The following is a 27,160-nucleotide window of genomic DNA, read 5'->3' on the forward strand; positions in this document are numbered from 1 at the left end:
AAGTATTTTTTTTTAAGTGTTGTAATCTATTTGCGATGTTGGTTGAAAGATAATCAGCCAGGACACCAGGGAGAACTCCTCTACTCCTCTTACAATAGTGGCATGTGATCTTTTACATCCACCCAAGGGGACGGATGGGGCCTCTGATTAATATGGGATCCTTAAGATGGCACTCAGACTGCCTCCATACTGTACTGTAAGCCTGGGTTATTTGCTCAAGTCTCTGGAGTGGGACTTGAACCCACAACCTTTCTAATTCAGAGGTGAGAGTGCTACTACTGAGCCAAGGCTGACACCTATGAGAGGTTGAGGTAGATAAAACCATATTAAAAGGTCAACAATATCTTGGGTTTTCCAAATAAGAAGAACACAGGAGTTTAGTAATGATAAATTAGTACAAAACATTATGTAGGCCACATTTAAAGTACCCCATTATAGAAAGGACATTAAAGCCATGCATAACATCAAGGACAGGAAACTAGTTATGAGGAGAGACTTGAGATATTAGGATCATTTCCACTGAAGCAGAGAAGCCCGAGGAGATTTAAGAGAAATTTTTAAAGTTATGAAGGGTTAGGGGGGGGGGGTAGTCATCAAGAGCAAGGGGCAAAATTAGGAGAAATTTTCTTACGGGGGATTATTAGCTCACAGAATACGTTGCCACAAGGAGTGATTGAGGCACAGACTATTGCATTTTTGAAGAAAAAAAGTGGATAAATAATTCAAGTACAGAAGAATACAGAGTGATATGGGAGAGATTGGAGCAGTGGGATTAGATTTGGATGTCCTAGTGTACAGGCACGATGGGACTAAATGGACCACCCTCCTGTGCTATAAGCACCTAGGATACTACCATTTTGATTTTTTCCAACCAGCACCCAATACAGAACTGCAACAAGGAAATAAGCACAATCAGACTGCAATCTTAACTGTGAAATTAAGAGAATTAAAGCAAGACAATTGCCAATATGTAATTAACATAGGATTAGGAAAACTAATATCCTCTTAAAGACATGTAAAGTAGTTAACTTGTGTTCATGATGAGCATTTTATTTTGCCAAATACAGTATATTCGTAATGTCAAGTCACTTAATTTTAATTATCTGACAATTCAAATATTTTATGCACTGAATTCCCACTTTGCAGCATCATTTATGTTGCCTCACTTTTTTTAAAAAGAGCCAAAATAACTTTGAATCAACAATCGACTGTACTACTTGTATATATGTTCTCTGATAATATTTCTCAAACAAAAGTGCACTTAATAATTTAGTGGGTAAAGTGCACATTACATTTGATATGGGTCTATATTTTGAAACATTTTGTCCTACACATAAATACTGCAGGACTGCAAAATTCCACTTGCCAGCTAAACTCTTACTTCCAAGCTGTCCCAATGTGAAAATCAAAGCGACTTGGCAAATGAGAAACAATGACCATACATATACTTTAGAACTTGTTTTGCCAGGTTAAATAATCTCTTTCAGAGACCAACTAAAAATTTTTACCAGTTTGATTGAACAGAATTTTTTTTTTGACTTGGTCAAGTTTTCTCCATGGCCACAAGTTGAAGATCAATATTCTTACAGTAGTACTCTGAATCTAAAACTAAAATAGTTAGCCACCAACTACTGAAATTATGCAATCAACCAGATCACGAGCCCACAGCAAGGCAAGTTGTTTTGAAAAAGATGGCAACACATTGAACGTGTAAGGTCAGAAGTAACAAACCAGTCCACTATTGTTCTAGATTCAATGATACAAGCAGTAACAGGTCACTTGGCTCACCCTAGGTTATGTCAAATATAGGTTATGTCAGTGTTTGTCTCACACAAGCTACTCAGTCTATTCCCATGACTCCAAAGTTTCAAAGCTCCAACCTCTGTGCTGTCAGATTGTCTGTCTGACATAGTCACGGAATAGTCAAAATTTCATCCAACTGAATATCGGGACAACCATAGACATTTTTTTCAACCCCCTCAATAAATTCTATTCTGTCACTGACTCTATTCACCTCTCCAACCAGTCACTCAACCTGAACCACACTGCACAAAACTTTGGCATTCAGTCCACTCCCAGAATTGAGTTTCAAACTCCACAACCTATCTTCCAATATGATCTGTACTTACACCCCTGCAACATTGAGAACTTCCATCCATACATTAGCCCCACCACAGTTGAAGCCCTTAATCACACCTCTACCACTTAATCTCTTCAATGTCTGACTTGGCAGCCTGTATCCTAACCCATATGAAGTTCTACGTTCTCATCACTCCATCCTTATTGACCTACACTGCCTTATTTGCCAATACAATGAACTGAAAAAGCTTCATTTCAAATCCTCCAAGGCCTCGTCTTGCCCAGACTTATACCCTTCTCTACACCCTCTTCTTCTCTAACTCTGTCCATTTATGCATCCTAGTTTTTCCTTTGCCCCACCACTGTTGGCAGAGTGTTAGGAGTCTCTGCCATACTCTCTGGAACTCCCTTCCTACGCTCCTCCATCCTTAAAAAAAAAATCACACTCAAACTCATCCTTTGATCTGCTATCAGCTAATGGGAACAGTTTTCCTTTATCTACCTTCTTTAAATCAGTCATAATCTTGTACACGTCTATCAAATTTAGCTTCAACCTCCTTTGCTTCAAGGAGAACAAGCTCAGCTTCTCCAACTTAACCTTGTAGCTAAAATCCCTCATTCCTGGAACCACCCTGGTAAATCTCCTCTGCGCCCTCTCAAGGATCCTCACATCCTTCCTAAATTGTGGTAACCAGAACTGGACGCAATACTCTACTTATGGCCTAACCAGAGCTTTATAAAAAGGTTCAGCATAACTTCCCTGCTTTTGTACTCAACACCTCTTTTATGCAGCCCAAGATCCCATATGCTTTGCTAACCAAACTCTCAATATGTCCCGTCACCTTCAAAGATCTATGCACATGCAACCCCAGATCCCTGCACACTCTTTAGAACTGTGCCATTAAGTCTATATTGCCTCTCCCTATCCTCCTTTCTGCCAAAATACATTGCCTCATACTTCTGTGTATTAAATTCAATGGGCCACTTCTCTGCCCACTCTGCTAGCCTATGTCCTGTTGTAGTCAATTGGCATCATCCTCACTGTTTGCCACACCTCCAAGTTTGTTATTATTGGCATATTTTAAAATTTTATGCTGTATTCCAATATCCAAGTCATTCATATATACACCCTTGGGCAACGCCACTGTCTACTACCATCCTCCAGGCTGAAAAACAACCCTTTATCACGATTCACTGTTTTCTGTCCTTAAGCCATTTTTTTTTAATCCAAGCTGACACTGAGCCTCAATTTTGTTAACCAGCCTTTTATATGGTACTTTGTCAAATGCTTTCTTGAAATCCATATAGACAACATCCCTTGCATTCCCTTCATCAACCTTCTCTGTTACTTCATCAAAAGATTCAATTAGATTTGTCAAGTACGATCTGCCTTTCACAAATCTGTGCTGGCTATCCTTAATCAACTCAAACCTCTCCCAGTGCCTGTTGACCACTTATGTTAAGTTGACCAGCCTGTAGTTACGACAACTATCCTTACACCCTTTCTTCAATAAGGGTATCACATTTGCGACTCTCCAATCCTCTGGTGCTTCCCCCATATCTAGGGAAGTTTGGAAGGTTACGGCAAGCAACTCTGCTATCTCCACCCCCACTTCCTTTAGCAACCTGGGATTCAAGACATCCGGACAAGGTGATTTTATCCACTCTATGCATAGCTAGTCTTTCCAGTACATCCTGCCTCTCAATTTTCACCCCATCTATTAGCTCTACCATTACCAGTTCTACCTATTTTTACCGATCCCTTCTCATCCCTTTGAAATTAGCCCTCTTCCAATTTAGAAGTTCTACTTTAGATTGTTCCTTGCTCTTCTCCATAACTAGTCTAAACCTTATGGTACGATGATCAATTGTAGGATTGAGTTTATTTTATTACAGGACTGTTAGAACTTAGTTGTCGTATCCTTAAGTATAACGGTTAAAATTGTAACATAACCACAATGCATGATGTTGGCTAAAGTTCTGTACAAGTCATTACGCGTCAAGAAGTGATGGAAAGAGTTAATTCAGACTATGTAAAGACCCTTTATTTAAAAGTCATGAGGCTGTGGATTCCCAGGGAGACTGTTAGTTTTTTAACCAGTAAAGACTGTAAACATGTCTAGCCAAATAGCTGTGAAACTGGACAAGCGCACATCAACCTCGTTAAGTGGTCATTGGATGAACAGCCACAGCAGGGAGTCACTGGATCAGGATATGACCTTTTGTGAAGGAATTTATAGAGTCAAGGAAGTTCAAATCTGGAGGCGCTCCCCTAAACTTGAATGACAATGATAATGACCTAAACCAGGCTCAAAGTACCATCATGGAAGGGCAGTTAGGTAATGACTGACCAATCAGATGGACAGTAATGGGGTTTTACCTAATGTGGCACAGAACCAAGCTGGGAAAGATGTATAAAGAAAGAACTTGTAAGACCCCAAAAGTGCGCATCATCAAGACGATGACAGAAGACTGACTTCAATCAAGAGACAAGGCGCCGTAGTTAACCAGAGGTTGGGGACTGGTGTTCCATCCTGAATACAACTGCTGACCACTGCCCTTCGTTAAGTATCACGATTTTGTGCTTATTGTGGAAAGCTTAATAAAGTCTGTGAAGCTTGTGAAAGCACCCTCGTACCCATGTGGTTTTGTAGCTAGTCTGAGCTCTAAGTCCCTTTTAGATCTGCTCTCCCAACTTAGACAGTAATTGTAACTGACCTAAGTCTTGCAATTAAATTAAAGCAAACCCCAGATCTTATACAGTCTTACTGAAGTGTTCTCCCACAGATGCTTGGTCCACCTCATTCCCTAGCACCAGATCCAGCAATGCCTCCTTCCTAGGTGGACTGAGAACATACTGGCCAAGGAAGTTCTTGAACATATTTCAGAAATTAGTCCCCCTCCTAACCCTTACACTAACATTACCCCAATCGATATACTTTAAGATCATAAGAACATAAAAACATAAGAAATTGCAGCAGGCAACTCAGCACCTTGAGCCTCTTCCGCTATTTAATAAGATCATAGCTGATCTGATTGTGGGTTTAACTTCACTTTTCTGCCAGACCCCCATAACCCTCAACTCCCTTGTACATCAAAAATCTGTGTAACTCAGCCTTGAACATACTCAATGACCCAGCCTCCACTGTTCTCTGGGGAAGAGAATTCCAAAGATTAACGACCCTCAGTAAATAAATTCCTCCTCATCTCCATCTTAAATGGGAAACCCCTTTACTTTTAAACTTTGCCCCCTTGTTCTAGATTCCCCCACGAGGGGAACCATCCTCTCAGCATCAACTCTGTCAAGCCTCCTCAGAATCTTATGTTTCAATAAGATCACCTCTCATTCTTCTAAACTCCAATGAGTGAAGGCACAACCTGCTCAACCTTTCCTCATAAGACAACCCCTTCATTCCAGGAATCAACCAAGTGAACCTTCTCTGAACTGTTTCCAACACGAGTATATTCCTCCTTAAGTAAGGAGACCAAACTGTGCACAGTACTCTAGGTGTGGTATCACTAAAGCCCTGTACAGTTGTAGCAAGACTTCCCTACTTTTATACTCCATACCCCTTGCAATAAAGGCCAGATTGAATAATTAAAGTCCCCCAATATCACTACTCTACAGTTCTTGCACATCTGTGATTTCCCTATAGATTTGCTCCTCTATCTCTCTCACTATTTGGAGGCTTATAGAAGACCCTCAGTAGCGTGATCATGCCCTTTTTGCTTCTCAACTCTAACCACATGCATTCGGTCTTTGCCCCCTCAAGGACATCCTCTCTTTCCAACACTACAATGTCTTCTTCCCTAATCAGTAGTGACACCCCACCTCCCTTTTTTCCTTCCTATCTTTTCTGAACACTTTATATCCTGGATTATTAGGTGCACGTCCTCACCAATTTTAACCCACATTTCCATTATTGCCACTAGATCATATTCCCACACAGCTATTTGTGCTTGTAGCTCACCAACCTTATTCACTACACTTTGTGTGTTTATATACATGCATTCTGACTTTGTATGCCTCGTAGTCCTTCTTAGTCCACTCCCATCTATTATGGTACTGCTCGCTTCTCTGTTACTATCCAACACACTCACTTTGTGCACCTTATTCCTCTTTTCTACTTCTATATGCTGTTGCCCATCCCCATGCCAATTTAGTTTAAACCCTCCCCAACCACACTAGTGAACCTCCCCACGAGGATTTTGATCCCAGTCCTGTTGAGGTGCAACCTGTCCCTTTTGAATCGATGTCTTCTACCCTAGAACTGGTCTCAATGTCCCAAGAATCTGAAGACCTCCCTCCTGCACAATGCCTCAAGCCACACTTTGATCCTATCTTATTTCTACTCTTGCTAACATGCTGCAATGAGAGTAAGTTATTTAGAAGTGTATTTTACAAACTCGTTATATAGGTCTACAGCACATGACAACACAATTATCAGAGGATAGACTTCACCAGCTTCTATAATAATGTATGGATCAGCTATGGAAATTATGCAATAATAATGGGAGTGATTAAAAAGCAATAGTAATATGATCAAGGAAGCTCAGGCAGCATCACATCCCAAAAGTTAAGCTACAATAATTATCTCAATCCCAAGATCAGAGTTTTTCTTTTGAACTGCTTTAAGTTGCTTTATTCAGTTTGGTTGTTTGTTCCAACAAAAGTATACACCACGCTATTGACGCTGTCCACAGTGAAAGAGGAAAAAATAAAAAGCACTTAAAGTTCAGAAAATAAAAAAAGCTGAGAAACATTGCCAACAGAGAAATCACCAATATATTTTACAAGCACAACTGTATCATGAAAGTGAATGTTAATAATGACCAGGTCAAAAACAAAGCAAAAATCTAATAATATATCACATAGTACAAAACTATAATTCAGCATTCGCTCAGAGCGATAGTTGCAATTTGTGATGGCATGGTTTATGTCATGATTTGAATTGGATTCCTGTCTTCTACTCTTTTAGAGGTTTACCCAACTTTTGCTTTCCCCACCTAAACAAATAACTGTGAACAATTATTTTGAGTTTTAAACAGAACAATTTAAATTAGTCCTGTTAAATATAAGAGGCACAAACCTGGTCAGATTTTCCTAATTCATCTTCTTGGCTCAAAGAGGTTTTTACCATAGGTGTAACTTATATAATTTTCCCTCTCCACCATATAGGCTCAGGAATGCAAGGAAAAGAACAAATTAGGCAGTAATGTTAAATACAGCCACTTCGTAGCTTAAAATGTAGTCGAACTACCTACCTTTCTCCGTTGAGAAATGCTGAGACCAGAGAAATCACTGAACAATGAGGCAGGTAAATTTAGTTGATCTGCAAAAAATGTTTAAGTATTAATTCTTAGGTTAAAAACCAATTACTATTCCCTATATATGCTCTTTCAATTATTTAAGCCAGAACTTCTTGTCAATGTAACAGTGAGGCGAATGGCACTCACCGTTATTTGAGTGTAAATGGTACAGCAACTTCTGGTGAGTGACAGATGGACAGTTAAACGCGAATATCCTAAAGAATGCCAACCAAGTCATGCCTCTCCCCCACTAGTCTCATGAAAACTGTATTGTGCTGTCTGCCTCACCATTGAAAGGTGTGAATTTCCAGTATTTGTCTTTCAATAACATGATTATTTAATTGCTGCAAAAATAACTATTACAAATGCATAGTCTCTTTCCTTCAGGTTTTAATTGATGGGAGAATTTAAAAAATCTCAAATTTTACATGAAAAATGTTACTTTTCCATTTTTTTTTCTTTCTCTTAATCCAATCTTTCTTTCCCTCTCTGTACTTGAATTACTATTGAATTTACCCAGCAATCTACACTTCCTTCTCAGTCCTTGTGCTACATATTTCACAATACTTCAATCTGATTGGTTAAGAACCTACACAGTCACATAACAGGCTTGTCAGCAAAGTCAAATCCCATGGAATAAAAGGGACAGTAGCAGCATGGATACAAAGTTGGCTGAGTGACAGGAAATGGAGAGTAGTGGTTTTTCGGACTGGAGGAAAGAATACAGTCGGTTTCCCTGGGGTCGGAGTTAGGACCACTGCTTTTCATGATCTATATTAATCACCTGGACCTTGGTGTGCAGGGCACAATTTCAAAGTTTGCGAATGACTGAAAACTTGGAAATTTTGTGAATTGTGGAGGAGAGTAATGGACTTCAAAACGACATTGACAGGCTGGTGAAATGGGCAGACACATGGCAAATGAAATTTAATGCAGAGAAAAGTGACACATTTTTGTAGGAAGAATTAGAGGCAATATAAAATAAAGGGTACAATTCTAGAGAAGATGCAAGAGCAGAGGGACCTGAGGGTATATGTGCACAAATCACTGAAGGTGGCACGACAGAATGAGAAAGTAGTTAGTAAGACATAAGGGATCCTGGGCTTTATAAATAAAGTACAAAAGCAAGGAAGTTATGGTGAACATTTATAAAACACTGGTTCGGCTTCAACTGGATTATTGTGTACAATTCTGAGCACACTTTAGGAAGGGTGTGATGGCATTAGAGAGGGTGCAGAAAAGATTTACAGGAATGGTTCCAGGGATGAGAATAGACTAGAGAAGCTGGGGCTGTTCTCCTTATAGAAGGTTGAGAGGAGATTTGATAGAGGTGTTCAAAATCATGAGGAGTCTGGACAGAGTTGACAGAGAAACTGTTCCAATTGGCAGAAGGGTCGAGAACCAGAGGACATTGACTTAAGTTGAATGGCAAAAGAAGCAAAGGCAACATGAGGAAAAACTTTTTTTTTTTAAACGTGGTGAGTGATTAGGGTCTGGAATGCACAGCTTGAGTGCGTGGTGAAAGAAGATTCAATTGTGGCTTTCAAAAGAGATTTGGATAATTATCCGAAGAGAAAAAATTTTCAGGGCTACGGGGACAAGTGACCAGCTGAGTTGCTCTTGCAGTAAGACAGCATGGACATGATGGACCGAACGGCCTCCTCCTGTGCTGTAATCATTTTATGATTCTACACAGGTAACTGATGTTCAAAAGGCCTTAGATCAGGTCTTGCAAGGGTGGTCACTTGATAAAATTAAAGTTCAAAGTATGAAAAGGAGTGAGACATTTTGCGTAAGAAATTTTAAAAGGACAGAAAATGGAGAATAATGGTTATTGTCTTTTCTGACTGCAGAAATGTTAATCTACAGTAGGAACAAAGTTGGGACCAGGTATTCCTTCGATACATATATACAAGCTGGAATGATATCTAAATTTGCGCAAAAAACTCGTCAAAAACTAATCCTTGACCTCCCCACCCTTGGAAACTACCACTCTGTCTCCAACCTCCCTTTCCACTCCAAAGTTCTTGAAGGTGCCGTTGCCTCCCATATTCGTGCCCATCTTTACCAGAACTCCATGCTTGAATCCACCAGTCAGGTTTCTGCCCCTGCCACAGTACAGAAACTATTCTTATCAAAGTCACAAACGACATCCAACGTCACTGTGGCAAAGATAAACTATCCCTCCTCGTCTTTCTGCAGCCTTTGACACAGTATATCACACCACCCTTCTCCGCCTTTCCACGTCATCCGCCTAGGTGGGACTGCACTCGCCTGGCTCTATTCTTAGCTATCTAATCATTGCCAGTGTATCATTTGCAATGGCATCTGTTCCCGCTTCCACACCGCTACCTCTGGTGCTCAACAAGGATCTATCCCGAGCTCTCCTATTCCACACTTACATGCTGCCCCTTGGCAATATCATCCAAAAACATCTATTTTCCACATGTATGCCGACGACACCCAGCTCTACCTCACCACGACCTCTCAACTCCTCCACCTTCGCTATATTTTCAGACTACTTTTCCGACATGCAGCACAAACTCCATTCCCTGGCTACCGACTCTATCCCTCTCCCTGGAAACTGCTTGAAGCTGAACCAAACAATTTGCAGCCTTGGTGTCTTATTTGGCCCCAAGATGAGCTACCAACCACATGTTCGCACCATTAAGACCACCTATTTCCACTTTGATAATATTACCCAACTCCACCCTCGCCTCAGCTTATCTGCTGCTGAAACCCTCATCCATGTCATTGTTACCTCTAGACGTGACTATTCAATGCACACCTGGCCAGTCTCCCACATTCTACCCTCCATAAACTTGAGGTCATCCAAAACTCTGACGCCTGCGCCCTTACTCATACCAAGTCCTATTCACCCATCACGCCTGTCCTCGCTGGCCTACACTGGCTCCCAGTTAAGCAACACCTCAATTTTAAAATGCTCATCCTTGCTTTCAATACCTCCTATTTTGTAATCTCCTCCATCCCCACAACCCACTGAGATATCTGTGCTTCTCTAATTCTGGCCTCGAATATCCCTGATTTTAATTGCTCCACTGTAGTGGCCGTGCTTTCAGCTGTCTAGGCCCGAAGGTCTGGAATTCCCTCCCTAAACCCCTCCATCTCTCTTTCTTCCTTTAAGACGCTTCTTAAAATCTACCTCTTTGACCAAGCTTTGACCATCTGCCCTAATATCTCAAGCTGTTCAGTGTCTAATTTTGCTTCATAGTGCTCCTGTGAATCGCCTTGAGACATTTTATTATGTTAAAGGTACTATATAAATTCAAGTCGTTGTTTGCAGATAACCCAAAAATAGTGAGTATAGATAACTGTAAAGAGGATTGAAAGCAACTTGAACCAGATTTACTTTAGTAGACTGACTAGATCCCAGATGAAACTGAATTCAGAGTAATGCAGGGCAATGCATTCTGGTAAGAATAAGAAGGAAAGCATATGTACTCTAATTAATAAATCATTATTAGGTGTAGGAGAGCAGAAAGACAAAGGGGTTCAAGCAGTAAAGTTTGCAAAAGTGGAATGTCAAGCTGACAAAGCAGTTTAAAAAAACCATGAGTGTTTCTAGGTTCTATAATTAGATGCAGAGTTCAAAAGCAAAGAGGCAACACGAAACCTATACAAATCATTGGGTAGCTTACAATTAGGATATTGTGACAAGTTTTGGGCATCTTCATTTAGCCAAGATATCAAGGCTAATGGAGAGGGTGTAGAAGAAGTTAATGAATTGAAACCAGGATGAGAGGCTTTAGTTAAGACAAGACTAGAGGAAAATGAGGCTCTTTTCATCAGAAAAAAGTGCCATGAAAACCACACCTGCCAAAATGAGAAATTAATTTCATCATATGGAACATTAATTTTAAACTGTTTAGTTTAGTTTAGAGATACAGCACTGAAACAGGCCTTTTGGCCCACCGAGTCTGTGCCGACCATCAACCACCCATTTATACTAATCCTACACTAATCCCATATTCCTACCACATCCCCACCTGTCCCTATATTTCCCTACTACCTACCTATACTAGGGGCAATTGCTACTGGCCAATTTACCTATCAACCTGCAAGTCTTTGGCATGTGGGAGGAAACCGGAGCACCCGGAGGAAACCCACGCAGACACAGGGAGAACTTGCAAACTCCACACAGGCAGCACCCAGAATTGAACCCGGATCGCTGGAGCTGTGAGGCTGCGGTGCTAACCACTGCGCCACCCTTACTGGACTGGAAAAAATAGCTTGGTTCAAAAGACCACTGAAACATGACTGCTCGTTTTGCATTCTAAAAGACAGTTGGAAAAAAAAGACAATGGGAATTGCTCACTGATTCAATTAACAGAGATTGGTCTGGGAAACAGTGATCCACATCTCGTCTGTGTAAGAGACAGCACTACACCACCTACCCCCCCACCGAGCGCTTTGGAACCCACAAACCGCAGAAGCGGTTGTTCCAAATAAGGGGTTAGTCCCATGACTAATCTGCTGGCCAACTTGGAGTTTTGAATTGTGCTCTCAGAACAGTTGGAAAAGAGACTGCAATTTGAAGACAACAGAGAAGGAAGGTCTCTCCCTCTCTCACGAAGTTCCAGGGGGATTCACTGAAGCCACTCAAACCTCGAGAGAGAAGACCCCTACAACTAAACAAGCTTGAAAGTGTGCACTGGGGCCCCAACGAGAACTGCAAGACACCTGCAATCCAAGACTTTACATCAAACCCAAAAGCTAGTAACTGAACCTTTCTCCTTTCTCCTCCTCTGTCTCCATTTGCGTGTGTTTATATCACGTATGCATGCTAGCGTGGTCGCGTCACGTATTTCTAGTAGTTTTAACCGAATGAGAGTTTTAAGGTCAATAAACTTGCACCTTTCTTGGTTAAATCTAAGAAAACCTGTCTGGTTGATTTCTTTGCCATTAAAATTAGAGAGCGGTGAACAAGGATTCACCGAGGGGAAGCTTAAAACACGGTGTTTTAAAAATTAAACCCAGTTAACGGCCAAACCAGGCAAAGGCTGAGAGGGAGCCCTAGACCCCTGCCTCACCTGGTTGTAACAAAAGTAACAGCATAACTTCAGATTGAGATTTTTTTTTTAAATCGATGGTTGGAGTCAGTAATTAGTGGGCATAAACTTATCACCAAAAACATGGAGAAGTCCATGTCCTACTATACAAATTAGTGGAAGCAAAATTCACAATAGTATTTTAAAAGGAAGTGGATCTGAGAAAAGAGCAGGAAAATGAGACTAATTGGAAAACTCTTTCCAAAAGAAATTATGCTCAACGGGTCAAATGGCCTCCTTACGTGCTATAAAATTATGAGCCAGAATATGATGAAAACCTACGCCTCAATGTACGTCATTGTTAATAGTGCAAAATGCCAGGAAATTATGGCACAAGTATGCATCAAAGGCAGGCATATATGCAACACAACACAAATGACCACACCTAAAGGGAACCAAGGCAAATTTCTTAGCGATCATGTTGCAGCAGGTTTTTCTCCACTGAATGTGAGATGGTTTCATTTACATATGGAGATTAATGAGGAGCAACATAACGATTCAAGTACTTGGGAGGTTGCTAGAATAAATCAGTACAGTTGCGTGAAGGCCGAATACTAGTCAAGCTTATTTCATTTCTGGGATCTTGCCATCTCCATGATCCAGATCCTGCAAGTTGAGATGTCAAGCATCCTTTATCACAAAACAGCATCTTCATTTAAAAGACCTTGTTCTAATCCGGAAAGCCAGTTGGTAAAGGATAGTACTGGAGCCAATCTTTACTCAGTTTTACATTTATTTAGAGTGAAACATTACAAGCATGCATCTCCTAACTCAACCACACCATAACTTCAGTAAGTGTCTCTTTATATGTGCTCAAGAGAAACTCCAATTAATACCCATCACCTGCATACAATTAAACATAATTAATACAATTAAGATTCCCTTCTTTCTCAAAAAAACTAAGTTAATACGCACAACCAAAATTTCAAAACAAATCAGATCAAAAAATTTCTATATTCTGTACAAAGACACTCCTTTTCTAGGACCCCTAAAAATTTCTTTGTACATGCATTTCTTTTTGTAAAACAGACAGTTGATAAGTTGCACCCACCCATTCAATTCGAGATTTCCTTTCTCTCCAGCATTTTTGAAGCCAGCAAGGTCAATCCGTAACCGTTTCTCACTGTTTCCATAGAGTGTACATTATCCCACAATGAACGATGATTGACATAATATTTAATCGATATACTGTCTTCAGCATGCCCATTAAAATATCTGGCAAATAAAATCCCATATCCACTGCCCCACAAGAACAAGCGTTTCAGCAGCTAAAGTACTTTTCACAACTTTTTTATTTTCTTAGCTTCCCAAACTAAAAGACAACATTTCCTATTTTCACCCATAAGAAATATTATGAAGCCAGCTGCTCTCGAATACCCATCAGGAAGATTAGCATGTGAAACATTGCTAAAAATGACCAGTTTCATGTTCTTTGGGTTACCTGAGGATGGAACGTCAGTATGAATTTCTCCAGATTTATGTTTTTTTAAATGTTTTATTTGCCCTTAAAACATCCTTGACTTTAGGGTGTTTCATTGTAGTACTTAACTCCAACACATCAAAACGAGCATCTGGTCTAGTCTGAGTGCACAAACGATTCAACTGACCAATCAAGCTTCGTTATCGTACTGTCTATTCTTTAGATATATCATCTTGCTGTGATGATCTAGCATGATTAACTGAGATGGGAGCAACACTCGCTAAATAGAATTGTTGATTTAAAGTTATTCGAGACCTACTCTGCTTAATATCTTAACCAACATATTTAAGCATGACTCCCAATTTTAAATTCTACTCTAATCTTAACACATTTTTCAATTTCCACAGTGCCACCTCATAAGAAATCATCAACATGCATTATGCAGATGCCTGAATGTTTCCCCTTATTATACCAATAAAACATTATGGGATCTGCTTTTAGTTGAACACAAGCTATTTTCAGCAAAACAGATCTCACTGAAAAAATACCAAACCCTGGAAGAATCATTCAGGCCATAGACACATTTATTTAGTTTCCATAATTTTCCTTCTGCATCTGCTGCCTCTTTGAGCAGTTTCAGAAACACTTCTCTCTGAAAAGTATTGTCCTGCAGAAATGCAGCTTTTATATCAAAAGATCTACATTTCCATGAATATGTGGCCAAAAGAGCTAAAAGGGTTTTCAAGATTTGCAACAGAGAGTCCACTTTTAACATCTGTATCACCCAGTCACTCTTCAAATCCCCAAGCAACTAGTCCCACAGTAGCTTTATAAGTACCATCTCCAAAGACTTTTTTGGTACAAATCCACCTATGTGACAAGGCCAGTTGCCCTTTATCTGGTACCTCAGAATGAACTCCAAAATCTCTCCAACTAACTAATTCCTTTAGTTTTGTCTTTTTTTATTAGTTTATCCTCAGGTTTATTGGCAACCACCAAAACTTCACATAAAAACATAGAAACATAGGAGCAGGAGTAGGCCGTTCGGCCCTTCGAGCCTACACCATCATTCAATACGATCATGGCTGATCATCCAAACTCAGTAACCTGTTCCCGCTTTCTCCCCGTATCCCTTGATCCCTTTAGCCCCAAGAACTATATCTAACTCTTTCCTGAATATATTTAATGATTTAGCCTCAACTGCTTTCTGCCGTAGAGAATTCCACAGGTTCACCACTCTCTGGGTGAAGAAATTCCTCCTCATTTCAGTCCTAAATGGCTTCCCCTTATCCTTAGACTGTGACCCTTTGTCCTGGACTCCCCTGCCATCGAGACCATCCTTCCTGCATCTAGTCTGTCCAGTCCTGTTAGAAATTTGTAGGTTTTTATGAGATCTCCTCTTATTCATCTAAACTCTAGCAAATACAAGCCTAATCGACCCAATCTCTTTTCATACATCAGTCCTGCCTTCCCAGGAATCAGTCTGGTGAACCTTCGCTGCACTCCCTCCATAGCAAGAACATCCTTACTCAGATAAGGGGACCAAATCTGCACACAATACTCCAGATGTGGTCTCACCAAGGCCTTGTATAAGTGCAGCAAGACATCCTTGCTCCTGTACTCGAATCCTCTCGCTATGAAGGCCAACATACCATTTGCCTTAACTGCCTACTGCACCTGCATGCTTACTTTCAGCAACTGGTGCACAAGGACACCCAGATCTTGCAGCACCTCCCCCTTTCTCAATCTATCGCCATTCAGATAATAATTTGCCTTTCTATTTTTGCCACCAAAGTGGATAACCTCACATTTATCCACATTATACTGCATCTGCCATGTATTTGCCCACTCACTCAACTTGTCCAAATCACACTGGAACTTCTCTGCATCCTCCTCACAGCTCAGACTCCCACCCAGCTTTGTGTCATCTGCAAACTTGGATATATTACATTTAATTCCCTCATCTAGATCATAAATTTTTATTGTGAATAGCAGGGGTCCGAGCACTGATCGCTGCAATACACCACTAGTTACTGCCTGTCACTCGGAAAAAGACCAGTTTATTCCCACTTTGTTTCCTGTCAGCCAACCAGTTCTCTATCCACGTCAGTACCTTACCCCCAATCCCATGTGCTTTAATTTTGAACGCTAATCTATGTGGGACCTTATCGAAAGCCTTCTGAAAGTCCAAATACACCACATCCACTGGTTCTCCCTTATCTATTCTACAAGTTACATCCTCAAAAAATTCAGTAGATTTGCCAAGTATGATTTCCCTTTCGTAAATCCATGTTGACTTTGTCCGATCCTGTCATTGTTTTCCAAATGCTCTGCTATTACATCTTTTATAATAGACTCTAGCATTTTCCCCACTACTGATGTCAGGCTAGCTACTCTATAATTCCCTGTTTTCTCTCTGCCTTTTTTAAATAGTGGTGTTACATTAGCTACCCTCCAATCCGTTGGAACTGTTCCAGAGTCTATAGAATTTTGAAAAATGACCAGCAATGCATCTACTATTTCTAGGCCTCCTTAAGTACTCTGGGATGTAGAGTATCAGGCCCTGGGGATTTATCGGCCTTCAATCCCGTCAATTTCCCTAACACCATTTCACGCTCATCAAGACTTCTGCTTCTAGTTCTGTTCCGAAAGCATTTTGAGGCCTTCAGTTCATTGTGTAATCTATTCAAGCTACAGCTTCTACTTGCACTTTTATGTCTACTGGGAGTGACAACTTTGAGTTCTCCCTCTCACACTATCAGAGGCTCTTTCTCCGGTACGTGATCATTTTCTGTCATAACAGTCACTTCCAGACCTATCAGAACTTGCACTGCACCTTCATACTCTCCACCCTTTTTTCCCATTCTGCCACTCCATGGACCTCGCTTCTTGACATCATCCTGAACATTCAACCAATATTTAAACTTGACAGTAGCTTTTCCTGCATCCCCCCATTATCTTGACCCCTCTGGAAAATGTATGACACGAATACCCACTCTGGGCAACTGGCCTTTGGATGAGATAGCTCTGTCCTGTGTCTCATGATTACTCAGATTACCACCATCTAGTCTGTGATCTACCATATTCTATTCCTCAGGAACTTCATCACAAAACGCAGGAGCATTTGAGGTACAAAGTGCCTCGTTCACTTCTATCAGCAGCTCAGAGTCCGAAATCTTGTAATTAATTCTGATTAATCGTGAGGAATGAACCTCAACTGTTTGATTGCCATGTCTGCTAAGTACTGTCTTACCATCATGACCTTACCCAAGCCTTGCTGTTCCCTCGGACACTCTCTTTTATATCTCCTGAATTAATTTCTGTCTCAGATGGTCTTATACGATGCCTCAGAGCTCTCTGAATTTTCATCAAGACCTCAGCCTTGATGAAAGTCCATCTCCCTGCCTGTAAAGCATTCGAATGTGCAGGAAAAAATGGAACTAACTGTAGTACCAGCTAGAGTAGGAGGACTATCACACAGCAGAGAAGGCAATTTGGGATTTTGCCCATAAACCAGTTGATGGGGACTATACCCTCCAACCATCGAAACTGAATTCTTTGCATGAACCAGTCATGCCAGGGCGGTTGTCAACTTGTAATCTGGTTGATCAGCTAAGATTTTATGCAGCATTTCATCGATCACCGTATGATTCATGTCAAGAGTCCAGTGCTGTAAGGTTTTTCAGCTGCAGTATTCATGGTCATAACGTTCATGTCTTCACACGTCCATGCGGCATTGGCAGATTCCCCTCCATTATCAGTCAGAAACTTAGCTGGTGCCCCAAGTCCAGCCCCTATCCATTTCTCCATGATTTTATCTACGAATCACCCTTTTGTCCTTACAAAGTATTATTGTAGAAAGACTAAATCTGTCTGGTCTATAAAATATAAAATTAAAATATTTGTCTTTGCCCTATACCTTTAGATCCATGGCAACTACCTCGTTAAAGTCACGTGCAATGAATGGCTTACAATGGGACGTGGCAGCACCTTCCAATACTTTTTTTATTACAGATTTCACACTACTCACTAATCTCTATTAGCCTCGTATACCCTTCATCAACCACCTGCATCCTTTAGCAGGGTTTTTACATTTGACAAATAAGGTGAGCAAAATTGTCTATGTAACTTTAAGACAATTTGCTTTTTTTTCCTCTTTGATTCTAAGCACCAGTGCCATTAATATTTGTCTAACACTAACGAGAAACATCAGGCTTTGTTAAGGGGATACAATAATGTTCTGAGTGGGTAAACTGCAGATCCACTGACTTTCCAAAAATAACTGCTTTACCAGGCTCTCTATCAAATTTTATTTGTGCCTTTTTCATAGAGGATTTACTCAATAGCATCGATATCTCACTAGAGACATTAGTACTGATAAAGTGGCTTACTCCTGCTATTTTACATAGAATTGCAACTCTCTTTAGTGACCTTAATGTGTTGTCATCACCAAATCTATAGCAAGTTGCACTTTTATACTCCTTAACCTTGTGTTGATCCTCTCTACTTAGTGAATCTATATAACATTTTAACCAATCTGTTCCTCACACTGTCGAAGTGCAAGCACTATCTAGCACACCAAAGATGAAGGAGTTTATGACTAGCACATTCATCACAGGACTAAAACTCCTTTGGATTCATCATTATCTTCACCTCTACCTCAGAATTCTCTTTGTCATGTGCCATTTCGAAGACCTTGCCTCTCTGCTTTGGAAAGCACATCACATATTGATACTTCGAGTTGCACCTGAAGCACCTATTAACTGTTCCTTGGGCATTCCTGGGATTCATTCACCTGTTATTGCTGTTTAAATTCTGTCTTCTATTGTAATAGCCAGATCTGCTGAAAGTGCTTTTATCCTCATTCAGTCTGTCTGTAACCCTTCCATTGCATTGAAGCCTGCATCCAGTATCTGGACCATTTTGAAATCCATCACTCATTGTGTCCTCTATTCTTTGTCCCATCTGTTCCACCAAGGCTGCAGGAAATGGTTGTTTGCCCAGGAATTTTTCAAGGTAGCAGACATTTGATCCAAGAACTAAACACCAGTCAGAACCAGGAGCCCGTCCATATAAGACACCTTAGTACAATCCAGTAAGTTAAATGCTAGCACTGAATCAGGGATCTCTAAATTGAATTTCCTCAATCTTTTATACAATCTGTTAAAGTTCATAATATATTCCTCCATCAAATGATCATGTTTTCCAAAATCTATCCAAGTCTGACCATGCCTCACTGGCATTTAATAGATCATTTTTCTTGAAAATTTCACTTAAGAACTCCAATAGAAGAGCCAAGAGCCAAACCTTCATTAGTATCCAACTGACATGCATCCAGCTCACAAAATACTTTATTTGATTTTACTTCTGGCAGGAAGCGACAATGCCAAGGCCATATCTTGTTTCCCCTTTAGTAGGGACATAACCGTGTCCACATATCCACTTCACTCTTCCACTGGTCATACAGTTCAGTCTTCAAGAACATCAGAGGGCAATTATAACCCAACAATTTGCTTTCTATCATTTCTCACAATAGCTAATAGGACTGTAGTCTTCATTCTGAATTTTTTTTAAGCTTCCAACCTTCTTCTTGGTCTAATCTGGAAAGCCAGTTGGTGAAGGATAGTACTGAAGCCAATCTTTACTCAGTCTTACATTTATTTACAGAGTGAAAAATTACAAGCATACATCTTCTAACTCAACCACATCACAGTGTGTCTCTTTATACGTGCTCAAGTGAAATCCCAATTAATGCCCAATTAACAAACCTGACCACGTTTACAGTGGGATGAGATGTTTCTGGAACAGGAGTACTGCTTGGTTTTACTGGCATTTCTTAGGCATCTCTCCCTAATATTGCTTTACTCGTTCCAAGAGCTTTTCTGTGGTCAATCAAGAAAACATGAAATTTTTCGCCAAGTACAAAGGGATCTGGGTGCCCTTGCACATGAATCACAGGAAGTTAGTGTGCAGGCACAGCAAGTACTTAGGAAGGCAAATTGAATGTTGGAATTTATTGCAAGAGGGATGGAGTATAAAAGTAGGGAAGTTTGGTACCCTTACTTAAGGAGGGATATACTTGCATTGGAAGCAGTGCAGAAAAGGTTCACTAGGTTGATTGCTCGATTGAAGGGTTTGTCTTATGAAAAAAGGTTGAGCAGATTGGGCCTCTACTCATTGGAGTTTAGAAGAATGAGAGGTGATCTTAATGAAACATGTAAGATTCTGAGGGGGCTTGACAGGGTTGGATGCTGAGGAGTTTTCCCCTTGTGGGGAATCTAGAACTAGGGGGCACTTTCAATATAAGGGGTCTCCCAATTAAGACAAAGATGAGGAGGAATTTCTTCTCTCACAGGGTAGTTAATGAAATTCTCTTCCCCAGAGAGCAGTGAAGGATGGGTCATTGAGTATATGTATGAGTTCCATGAATTTTTGATCCACAAGGAGTCAAGGGTTATTGTGGTGGGGGGGGAGGGAGGGGAGGCAGCAGCAGGGAAGTAGTTAAGGCCACAATCAGATCAGCCATGATCTTATTGAATGGCAGAGCAGGCTCGAGGGGCCACTTGGCCTGCTCCTACTTCTTATGATCTTAGGAAGTGCACCGGCACAGTAGATGTCTCTGGACAGCAGACCATTTAGCAACTGCAACTTCCAAGATGACATAACAAGGCTGAATAATTAAGGTGCATTATTTGCCCCTAATCCAGTATCTTTGCTGAACCACATTCCACTTATGTGTCCTACTCCTACACATCCTTCACTCCATGCATCAAACTTTCTTTTTCTCTGGAACACAGGTCTTCCCATGGACTTGCCACTGAATGCACATCAAATAACAAATGTGTAACAGGAGAGGAAGTCCACCTACATGGTTATAGGAATTATATACGACTTGGCCAGAACCAATGTAAACTGCCCTAAGTATTTTAGTTAAGAGCTCTACATGGACAATAGGAAGGGCAAAACTTAAAAAACTGGGGAATATTAGCAAGTCTAATAGATCCAGAATAGAGCTCTCCTCAAGGCTCAGTTCTCAGATAAAGAAGCCCTATTCTTAGGCAGTACTGGTACCAAGCTTCAAAAATATACCTATAACTCTTACACAGCTATAACAGGATCTTTAAGCCTTCTTTCAGAATGGCTCTAATAGTAATATTCTTGGTCCATGTGTTCCATCTTTTACAGTTTCAGTGGTAACTAGAATCCAAGTAAATTGTTTTATCTCTCATGAGCAAGGAGACAGATCTACAAATACAACTTCGGATGCTGCATCAGCTAGCATTAAAATATTGACAGATGCTATACTAAACACTATACTGACATAATCCACACTTTCGGAAGGAGTTAAGGCATTACAGAAGGTGCAGGATAGATTCACGAGAATGGTTCCAGGGATGAGGAACTTCAATTACATGAATAGATTGAGGAAACTGGATCTGTTCCTTTGATAAAGATGTTCAAAATCACGAGGGACCTGGACAGAGTAGATAGGGTGAAAGTGTTCCCATTAAAGGAAGGGTCAAGAACCAGAGGACACTGATTTAAGGTGAATGTCAAAAGAACGAAAGGTGACATGAGGAAACACTTTACATGGCGAGTGGTTAGGATATGGAATGCATAGCTTGAGACTGTGGTGGAAGCAGATTCAATTGGGGCTTTGAAGAGAGATTTGGATAATTATCTGAAGAGAAAGAATTTTCAGGACTATGGGAGGAAAGGCAGTGGAACTAGGTGAGCTGCTCTTGCAAGGAGCCGGCAAGGACACAGTGGGCCAAATGGCCTTCTTCATTTTTATTCTTTAAACCTGAGAAAACCTGGTGTGCTCATTTCTTTGCCTTATAATTGGAAAGCAGTGAACAAGGATTCACCAAGGGGGCGCTCAAAACACAGTGTGTTTAAAAATTAAACCCTGTTACAATAAGACCAGGTGAAGACAGTAAAAGATCCCTGCACACCTTTTTCACCTGGTCATAACACAATGTTGGAACAAAGGACCCAGTCCCTGCTTCTCCAATACACAGAAGACCTGGTCAGACCAGTTTAGTCACATGACTAACTGGCTGTTTGAATTTCAACTTGCTGAGAGAAAGAAACTCAGAAAGCTCTTTTCTCCTGGACTGAGAACACTTCTCTCCTGTCTGCTCTCATCTCTTTCTCACAGAGAGGGAGGGGGGAAGACAGAAAAAGAGAGGGAGGGGGGAAGACAGAAAAAGAGAGGGAGGGGGGAAGACAGAAAAAGAGAGGGAGGGGGGAAGACAGAAAAAGAGAGGGAGGGGGGAAGACAGAAAAAGAGAGGGAGGGGGGAAGACAGAAAAAGAGAGGGAGGGGGGAAGACAGAAAAAGAGAGGGAGGGGGGAAGACAGAAAAAGAGAGGGAGGGGGGGAAGACAGAAAAAGAGAGGGAGGGGGGGAAGACAGAAAAAGAGAGGGAGGGGGGGAAGACAGAAAAAGAGAGGGAGGGGGGAAGACAGAAAAAGAGAGGGAGGGGGGGAAGACAGAAAAAGAGAGGGAGGGGGGGAAGACAGAAAAAGAGAGGGAGGGGGGAAGACAGAAAAAGAGAGGGAGGGGGGGAAGACAGAAAAAGAGAGGGAGGGGGGAAGACAGAAAAAGAGAGGGAGGGGGGAAGACAGAAAAAGAGAGGGAGGGGGGAAGACAGAAAAAGAGAGGGAGGGGGGAAGACAGAAAAAGAGAGGGAGGGGGGAAGACAGAAAAAGAGAGGGAGGGGGGAAGACAGAAAAAGAGAGGGAGGGGGAAGACAGAAAAAGAGAGGGAGGGGGAGACAGAAAAAGAGAGGGAGGGGGGAGACAGAAAAAGAGAGGGAGGGGGGAGACAGAAAAAGAGAGGGAGGGGGAGACAGAAAAAGAGAGGGAGGGGGAGACAGAAAAAGAGAGGGAGGGGGAGACAGAAAAAGAGAGGGAGGGGGAGACAGAAAAAGAGAGGGAGGGGGAGACAGAAAAAGAGAGGGAGGGGGAGACAGAAAAAGAGAGGGAGGGGGAGACAGAAAAAGAGAGGGAGGGGGAGACAGAAAAAGAGAGGGAGGGGGAGACAGAAAAAGAGAGGGAGGGGGAGACAGAAAAAGAGAGGGAGGGGGAGACAGAAAAAGAGAGGGAGGGGGAGACAGAAAAAGAGAGGGAGGGGGAGACAGAAAAAGAGAGGGAGGGGGAGACAGAAAAAGAGAGGGAGGGGGAGACAGAAAAAGAGAGGGAGGGGGAGACAGAAAAAGAGAGGGAGGGGGAGACAGAAAAAGAGAGGGAGGGGGAGACAGAAAAAGAGAGGAAGGGGGAGACAGAAAAAGAGAGGGAGGGGGAGACAGAAAAAGAGAGGGAGGGGGAGACAGAAAAAGAGAGGGAGGGGGAGACAGAAAAAGAGAGGGAGGGGGAGACAGAAAAAGAGAGGGAGGGGGAGACAGAAAAAGAGAGGGAGGGGGAGACAGAAAAAGAGAGGGAGGGGGAGACAGAAAAAGAGAGGGAGGGGGAGACAGAAAAAGAGAGGGAGGGGGAGACAGAAAAAGAGAGGGAGGGGGAGACAGAAAAAGAGAGGGAGGGGGAGACAGAAAGAGAGAGGGAGGGGGAGACAGAAAAAGAGAGGGAGGGGGAGACAGAAAAAGAGAGGGAGGGGGAGACAGAAAAAGAGAGGGAGGGGGAGACAGAAAAAGAGAGGGAGGGAGACTGAAAAAGAGAGAGACTTTTCTCTGCCAGTCCAGTTGCCGTCTTTTGTTCACTGAGGCACAATGCAGAAAACCTGTTACCAGCAGGTATGTCATGTGACCATCTTTGTTTGAAACAGCAACTTCTAGAGGGTTCTTTGAACATCAGAGTCCATCAGACATACACGGTAGGGGGGAGTTTGGCTCTTTCAAAGTCAAAGGGTGTTGATCACCACTATTGCCAAGACCAATCTCGCTAACTGAATCAGGGAGCACTCCTATTAAAGGCCTGCTACCCGATTCGAACCAGACGGGACCTGACATGTCGGGTTCGGGTCAAGTTGGGCCCATCTTCCGGATCCGACTTTCGGGCTCAGGTCGGTTCAGGTCGGATCTGACACACACGGTAAGTGCTCTGCTGCTAAGTACTGAAATTTTTTTTAAAAACTTACCTGAGCTGGGAGTCCAGGACAAAACTGAGTCTGCACAGTGAGCGAGTGACATCACTGTGATGACATCACTGTGATGTCATCACGCATGCGCTGCAGCTTCCTGGAGGTTCTGAGTCCAAAGGTATTTAAAGGGATGGTCTGGTCGGACTGAGTCGGGGTCAGGCTCGGGGCAAAATCGGAGGGACTCGGGCCGGGTCAGGCTCGGGGCCGCTGTGGTTCTGTCGGGTTCTTTTTTCTGACCTTTAACTCCTATTGTTCCAGCTAGACTGGTTGATTTCCTTCTGTCTCTCAGCCAGCCCTAGTCTTCTCAGAATGCAAATGTGCGACCATTTATTTTAGCTGTTCAGTTCTGCTTTTTTTCCCAAAAAAAATCATTTGTAGCGTCCAGTAAAAGTAGTTCTCAAACAGTACTCCATATGACTAAATTAATATGTTTCCATTTGGCAGGTGTGATTTCGATCACATTGTGTTAATTTTTGTCTTTTACTATTGGTATAAATTTCTGACATTTTAAAGTTCAATTTCCTTTCCTTTAACAAAACTATTGGACTTTATTTTATACCCACGGCCAACCAAAAAAAAATCAGAGTGGTATTCGCTGAACTCGGGCTGGTATAAAGATTGCCTAAATCGCAACTACTGGCAAATCAGAATAGTGTGGCCAGGAGTCAATGTTAGCCTTGAATTACATGCTATAGAACAGATCTGTTCTATTAATGCAGAGGAAATACTTTAAGATTTGTTCTTAATAGGTCATACTCAAGGAATTAAAAAATGAGCAATATGCACACTAGCTTGAATGATGCTGAAATGGGTATGGAAGAAGCTAACCAAAGTCTGGAAGTTTTAACAGATTCAACGTTAACATGTTCAAACAAGAGGAGCAATCAACAAAGCCAATAGAAGGAAGTACTATTTAATAAAAATAACAGTAGAAGTCAAAGGAAATTGTGATTAAATTATACCATGCTCTGGTCAGAGTGCACTTTGAGTACTAAGTGCAGTTCTGATCATGGAAACAAAAGGAAGACTTCAAATTCTCGATGCTGTGCAGAAAAGAGGCACAAAGCTAGTGTTGGAGGTCAGAATTTTAAGGAAGCATTGAAGAAACTTTATCTTTTCAGCCTTGAAAGCAAGTGTTCGAGAGGTGATCTTGTAGAAGTATACAAGTTAGTTAATGATATGAACATACTACATTCAATTAAATTGCCACAATAAGACAAAATGGGACAGGTTCAAACTAGTAACAGGTAAAGTTAAAGACAGAATAAAAGCAAAATACTGCAGATGCTGGAAATCTGAAATAAAAACAAAAAGTGCTGGAAATACTCAGCAAATCTAGCAGCATCCATGGAGAGTGAAGCAGAGTTAACGTTTCAGGTCAGTGACCTGACGAAAGGTCACTGACCTGAAATGTTAACTCTGCTTCTCTCTCCACAGATGCTGCCAGACCTGCAAATTTAAAGACAAATATCAATAAGATCTCTTCACAAAGTGTTAACAAGGCATGAAATTGACTTCTAGGTAGATTAATGGAGGCAAAATGCTTGGAATGATTTAGTAAATGGTTGGATGATGAATAGGGGGACTTTCTAAATTGATAAATTAAAATAGTCCAAATGGCCTTCCTGATGCATAAATATTCTCTGATCTTCAGACAGCCCGTAGATCGCTGCTAAGCACAATCAATCTGGTGATTACATGTGAAAAAAGTCAACTCTGAAAGATCAATAATGGGGGGCTGAAAATAAAACCAAAATCTCAAAATATTCCAATTTTTATGTGCTATGCAATGAACAGTCGGAGATCAGAGTAGTATCCCTACATTAATATAAAATTAAAATTAAATAAACTTTCAATTTAATCAAATATACAATGGTACTAAGTATTTCTCCTATTCCAAAATTGTATTGCTCAGCATTAGAAATCCACATTTCAGACTAGGAAGGTCTGAATTTCAATCCTAATTTTTCGGGGTTAGCTGATCTCAGCTAGGAATAATACAATTATTAAACTATATAGCTTTTGAAAAGTATCTGCATCAGACATTGTCTTCACATGATTACTTTGATTCATAAGCCATGCTTCTTTTTCAATAGCAGCCCATAAGCTTGCTTATAGACTTTACCTGGTATCAGGAGCACATTGAGATAATATGGCATCACTTCTCTCTAGCGTGTGTCTATCACATAAATCAGTTAACATAGAAAATGAAATCTTGACCTAACTGACTCCACTAAAACATTACTCATTTTCAAATACGGCATACACTGTGATTAGAAGAGATAAGTGTTAATCGTGCACGTATACAACTAAAGTCATTATGATACATACATTACCATGTAATTTAGGATATAAATTGTTGAATACGTAAAATCACGCAATACAAACTTCTGAATTAATCATTTACAGGCAGAGAGCAGATGAAAGTAATTGCTCTCGACATCAAAACACATTCAACTGAGCATGCCATCAAGAAGTACAAGCAAAATATAATCAACAGGGGACCAAGGGTAACACTCTCTAGTGGTTAGAATTCTACCTGACAAAGAAGAATGGTTTTGATTGTTGGGCGCCAATCATTGCAGCCCAGGACATTCCTGCAGAATTTCCTCAGGGAAGTGTCCTTGTCCGTGTGTTCAGAGCAGTCCATTTGATTAATGTCCCAGTTGGGCTGAATATTGATCCTTTCTACCACCAGTGCACTGCGACTATATTAAGACCATCGACAGCTTACTTCAACAGGACCTTCAAACCTATGACATCCATCACCAAGAACTGAAGCAGGAAGATCAATGAGAATACCATTACCTCCAAATTCCCCTCTAAAGTTTTATACCTTGGCAACTATATATACCATCATCCTTCATCATAATTGGTTATAAATCATGGAATTCCCTACTTAACACCATTCTTCTTTCTTCTTCTTCTTTGGCCTCCTTGTCTCGAGACAATGGGTATGCACCTGGAGGTGGTCAGTGGCTTGTGAAGCAGCGCCTGGAGTGGCTATAAAGGCCAATTCTAGAATGACAGACTCTTCCACAGGCACTACAGATAAAATTGGTTGTCGGGGCTGTTACACAGTTGGCTCTCCCCTTGCGCTTCTGTCTTTTTTCCAGCCAACAGACAAGTCTCTTCGACTCGCCACTCTTTAGCCCCGCCTTTATGGCTGTCCGCCAGCTCTG

At 41.2% G+C, this 27,160-nt stretch overlaps 1 protein-coding gene across 2 annotated transcripts in view; it reads right to left on the bottom strand.

The window, feature by feature from the left end:
* The window catches only part of pan3 (poly(A) specific ribonuclease subunit PAN3), a 213,166-nt gene that overhangs the window by 118,464 nt on the left and 67,542 nt on the right, over window positions 1-27,160 (bottom strand). For both annotated transcript variants that reach the window (XM_068033549.1, XM_068033548.1), the window contains exon 4: window positions 7,345-7,412. In XM_068033549.1, the coding sequence (XP_067889650.1) occupies window positions 7,345-7,412 (68 nt within the window). The remainder of the gene's footprint in view (window positions 1-7,344; window positions 7,413-27,160) is intronic.

The sequence above is a fragment of the Heterodontus francisci genome, chromosome 6 (genome assembly GCF_036365525.1).
Source record: "Heterodontus francisci isolate sHetFra1 chromosome 6, sHetFra1.hap1, whole genome shotgun sequence".
Classification (NCBI taxonomy): Eukaryota; Metazoa; Chordata; class Chondrichthyes; order Heterodontiformes; family Heterodontidae; genus Heterodontus; species Heterodontus francisci.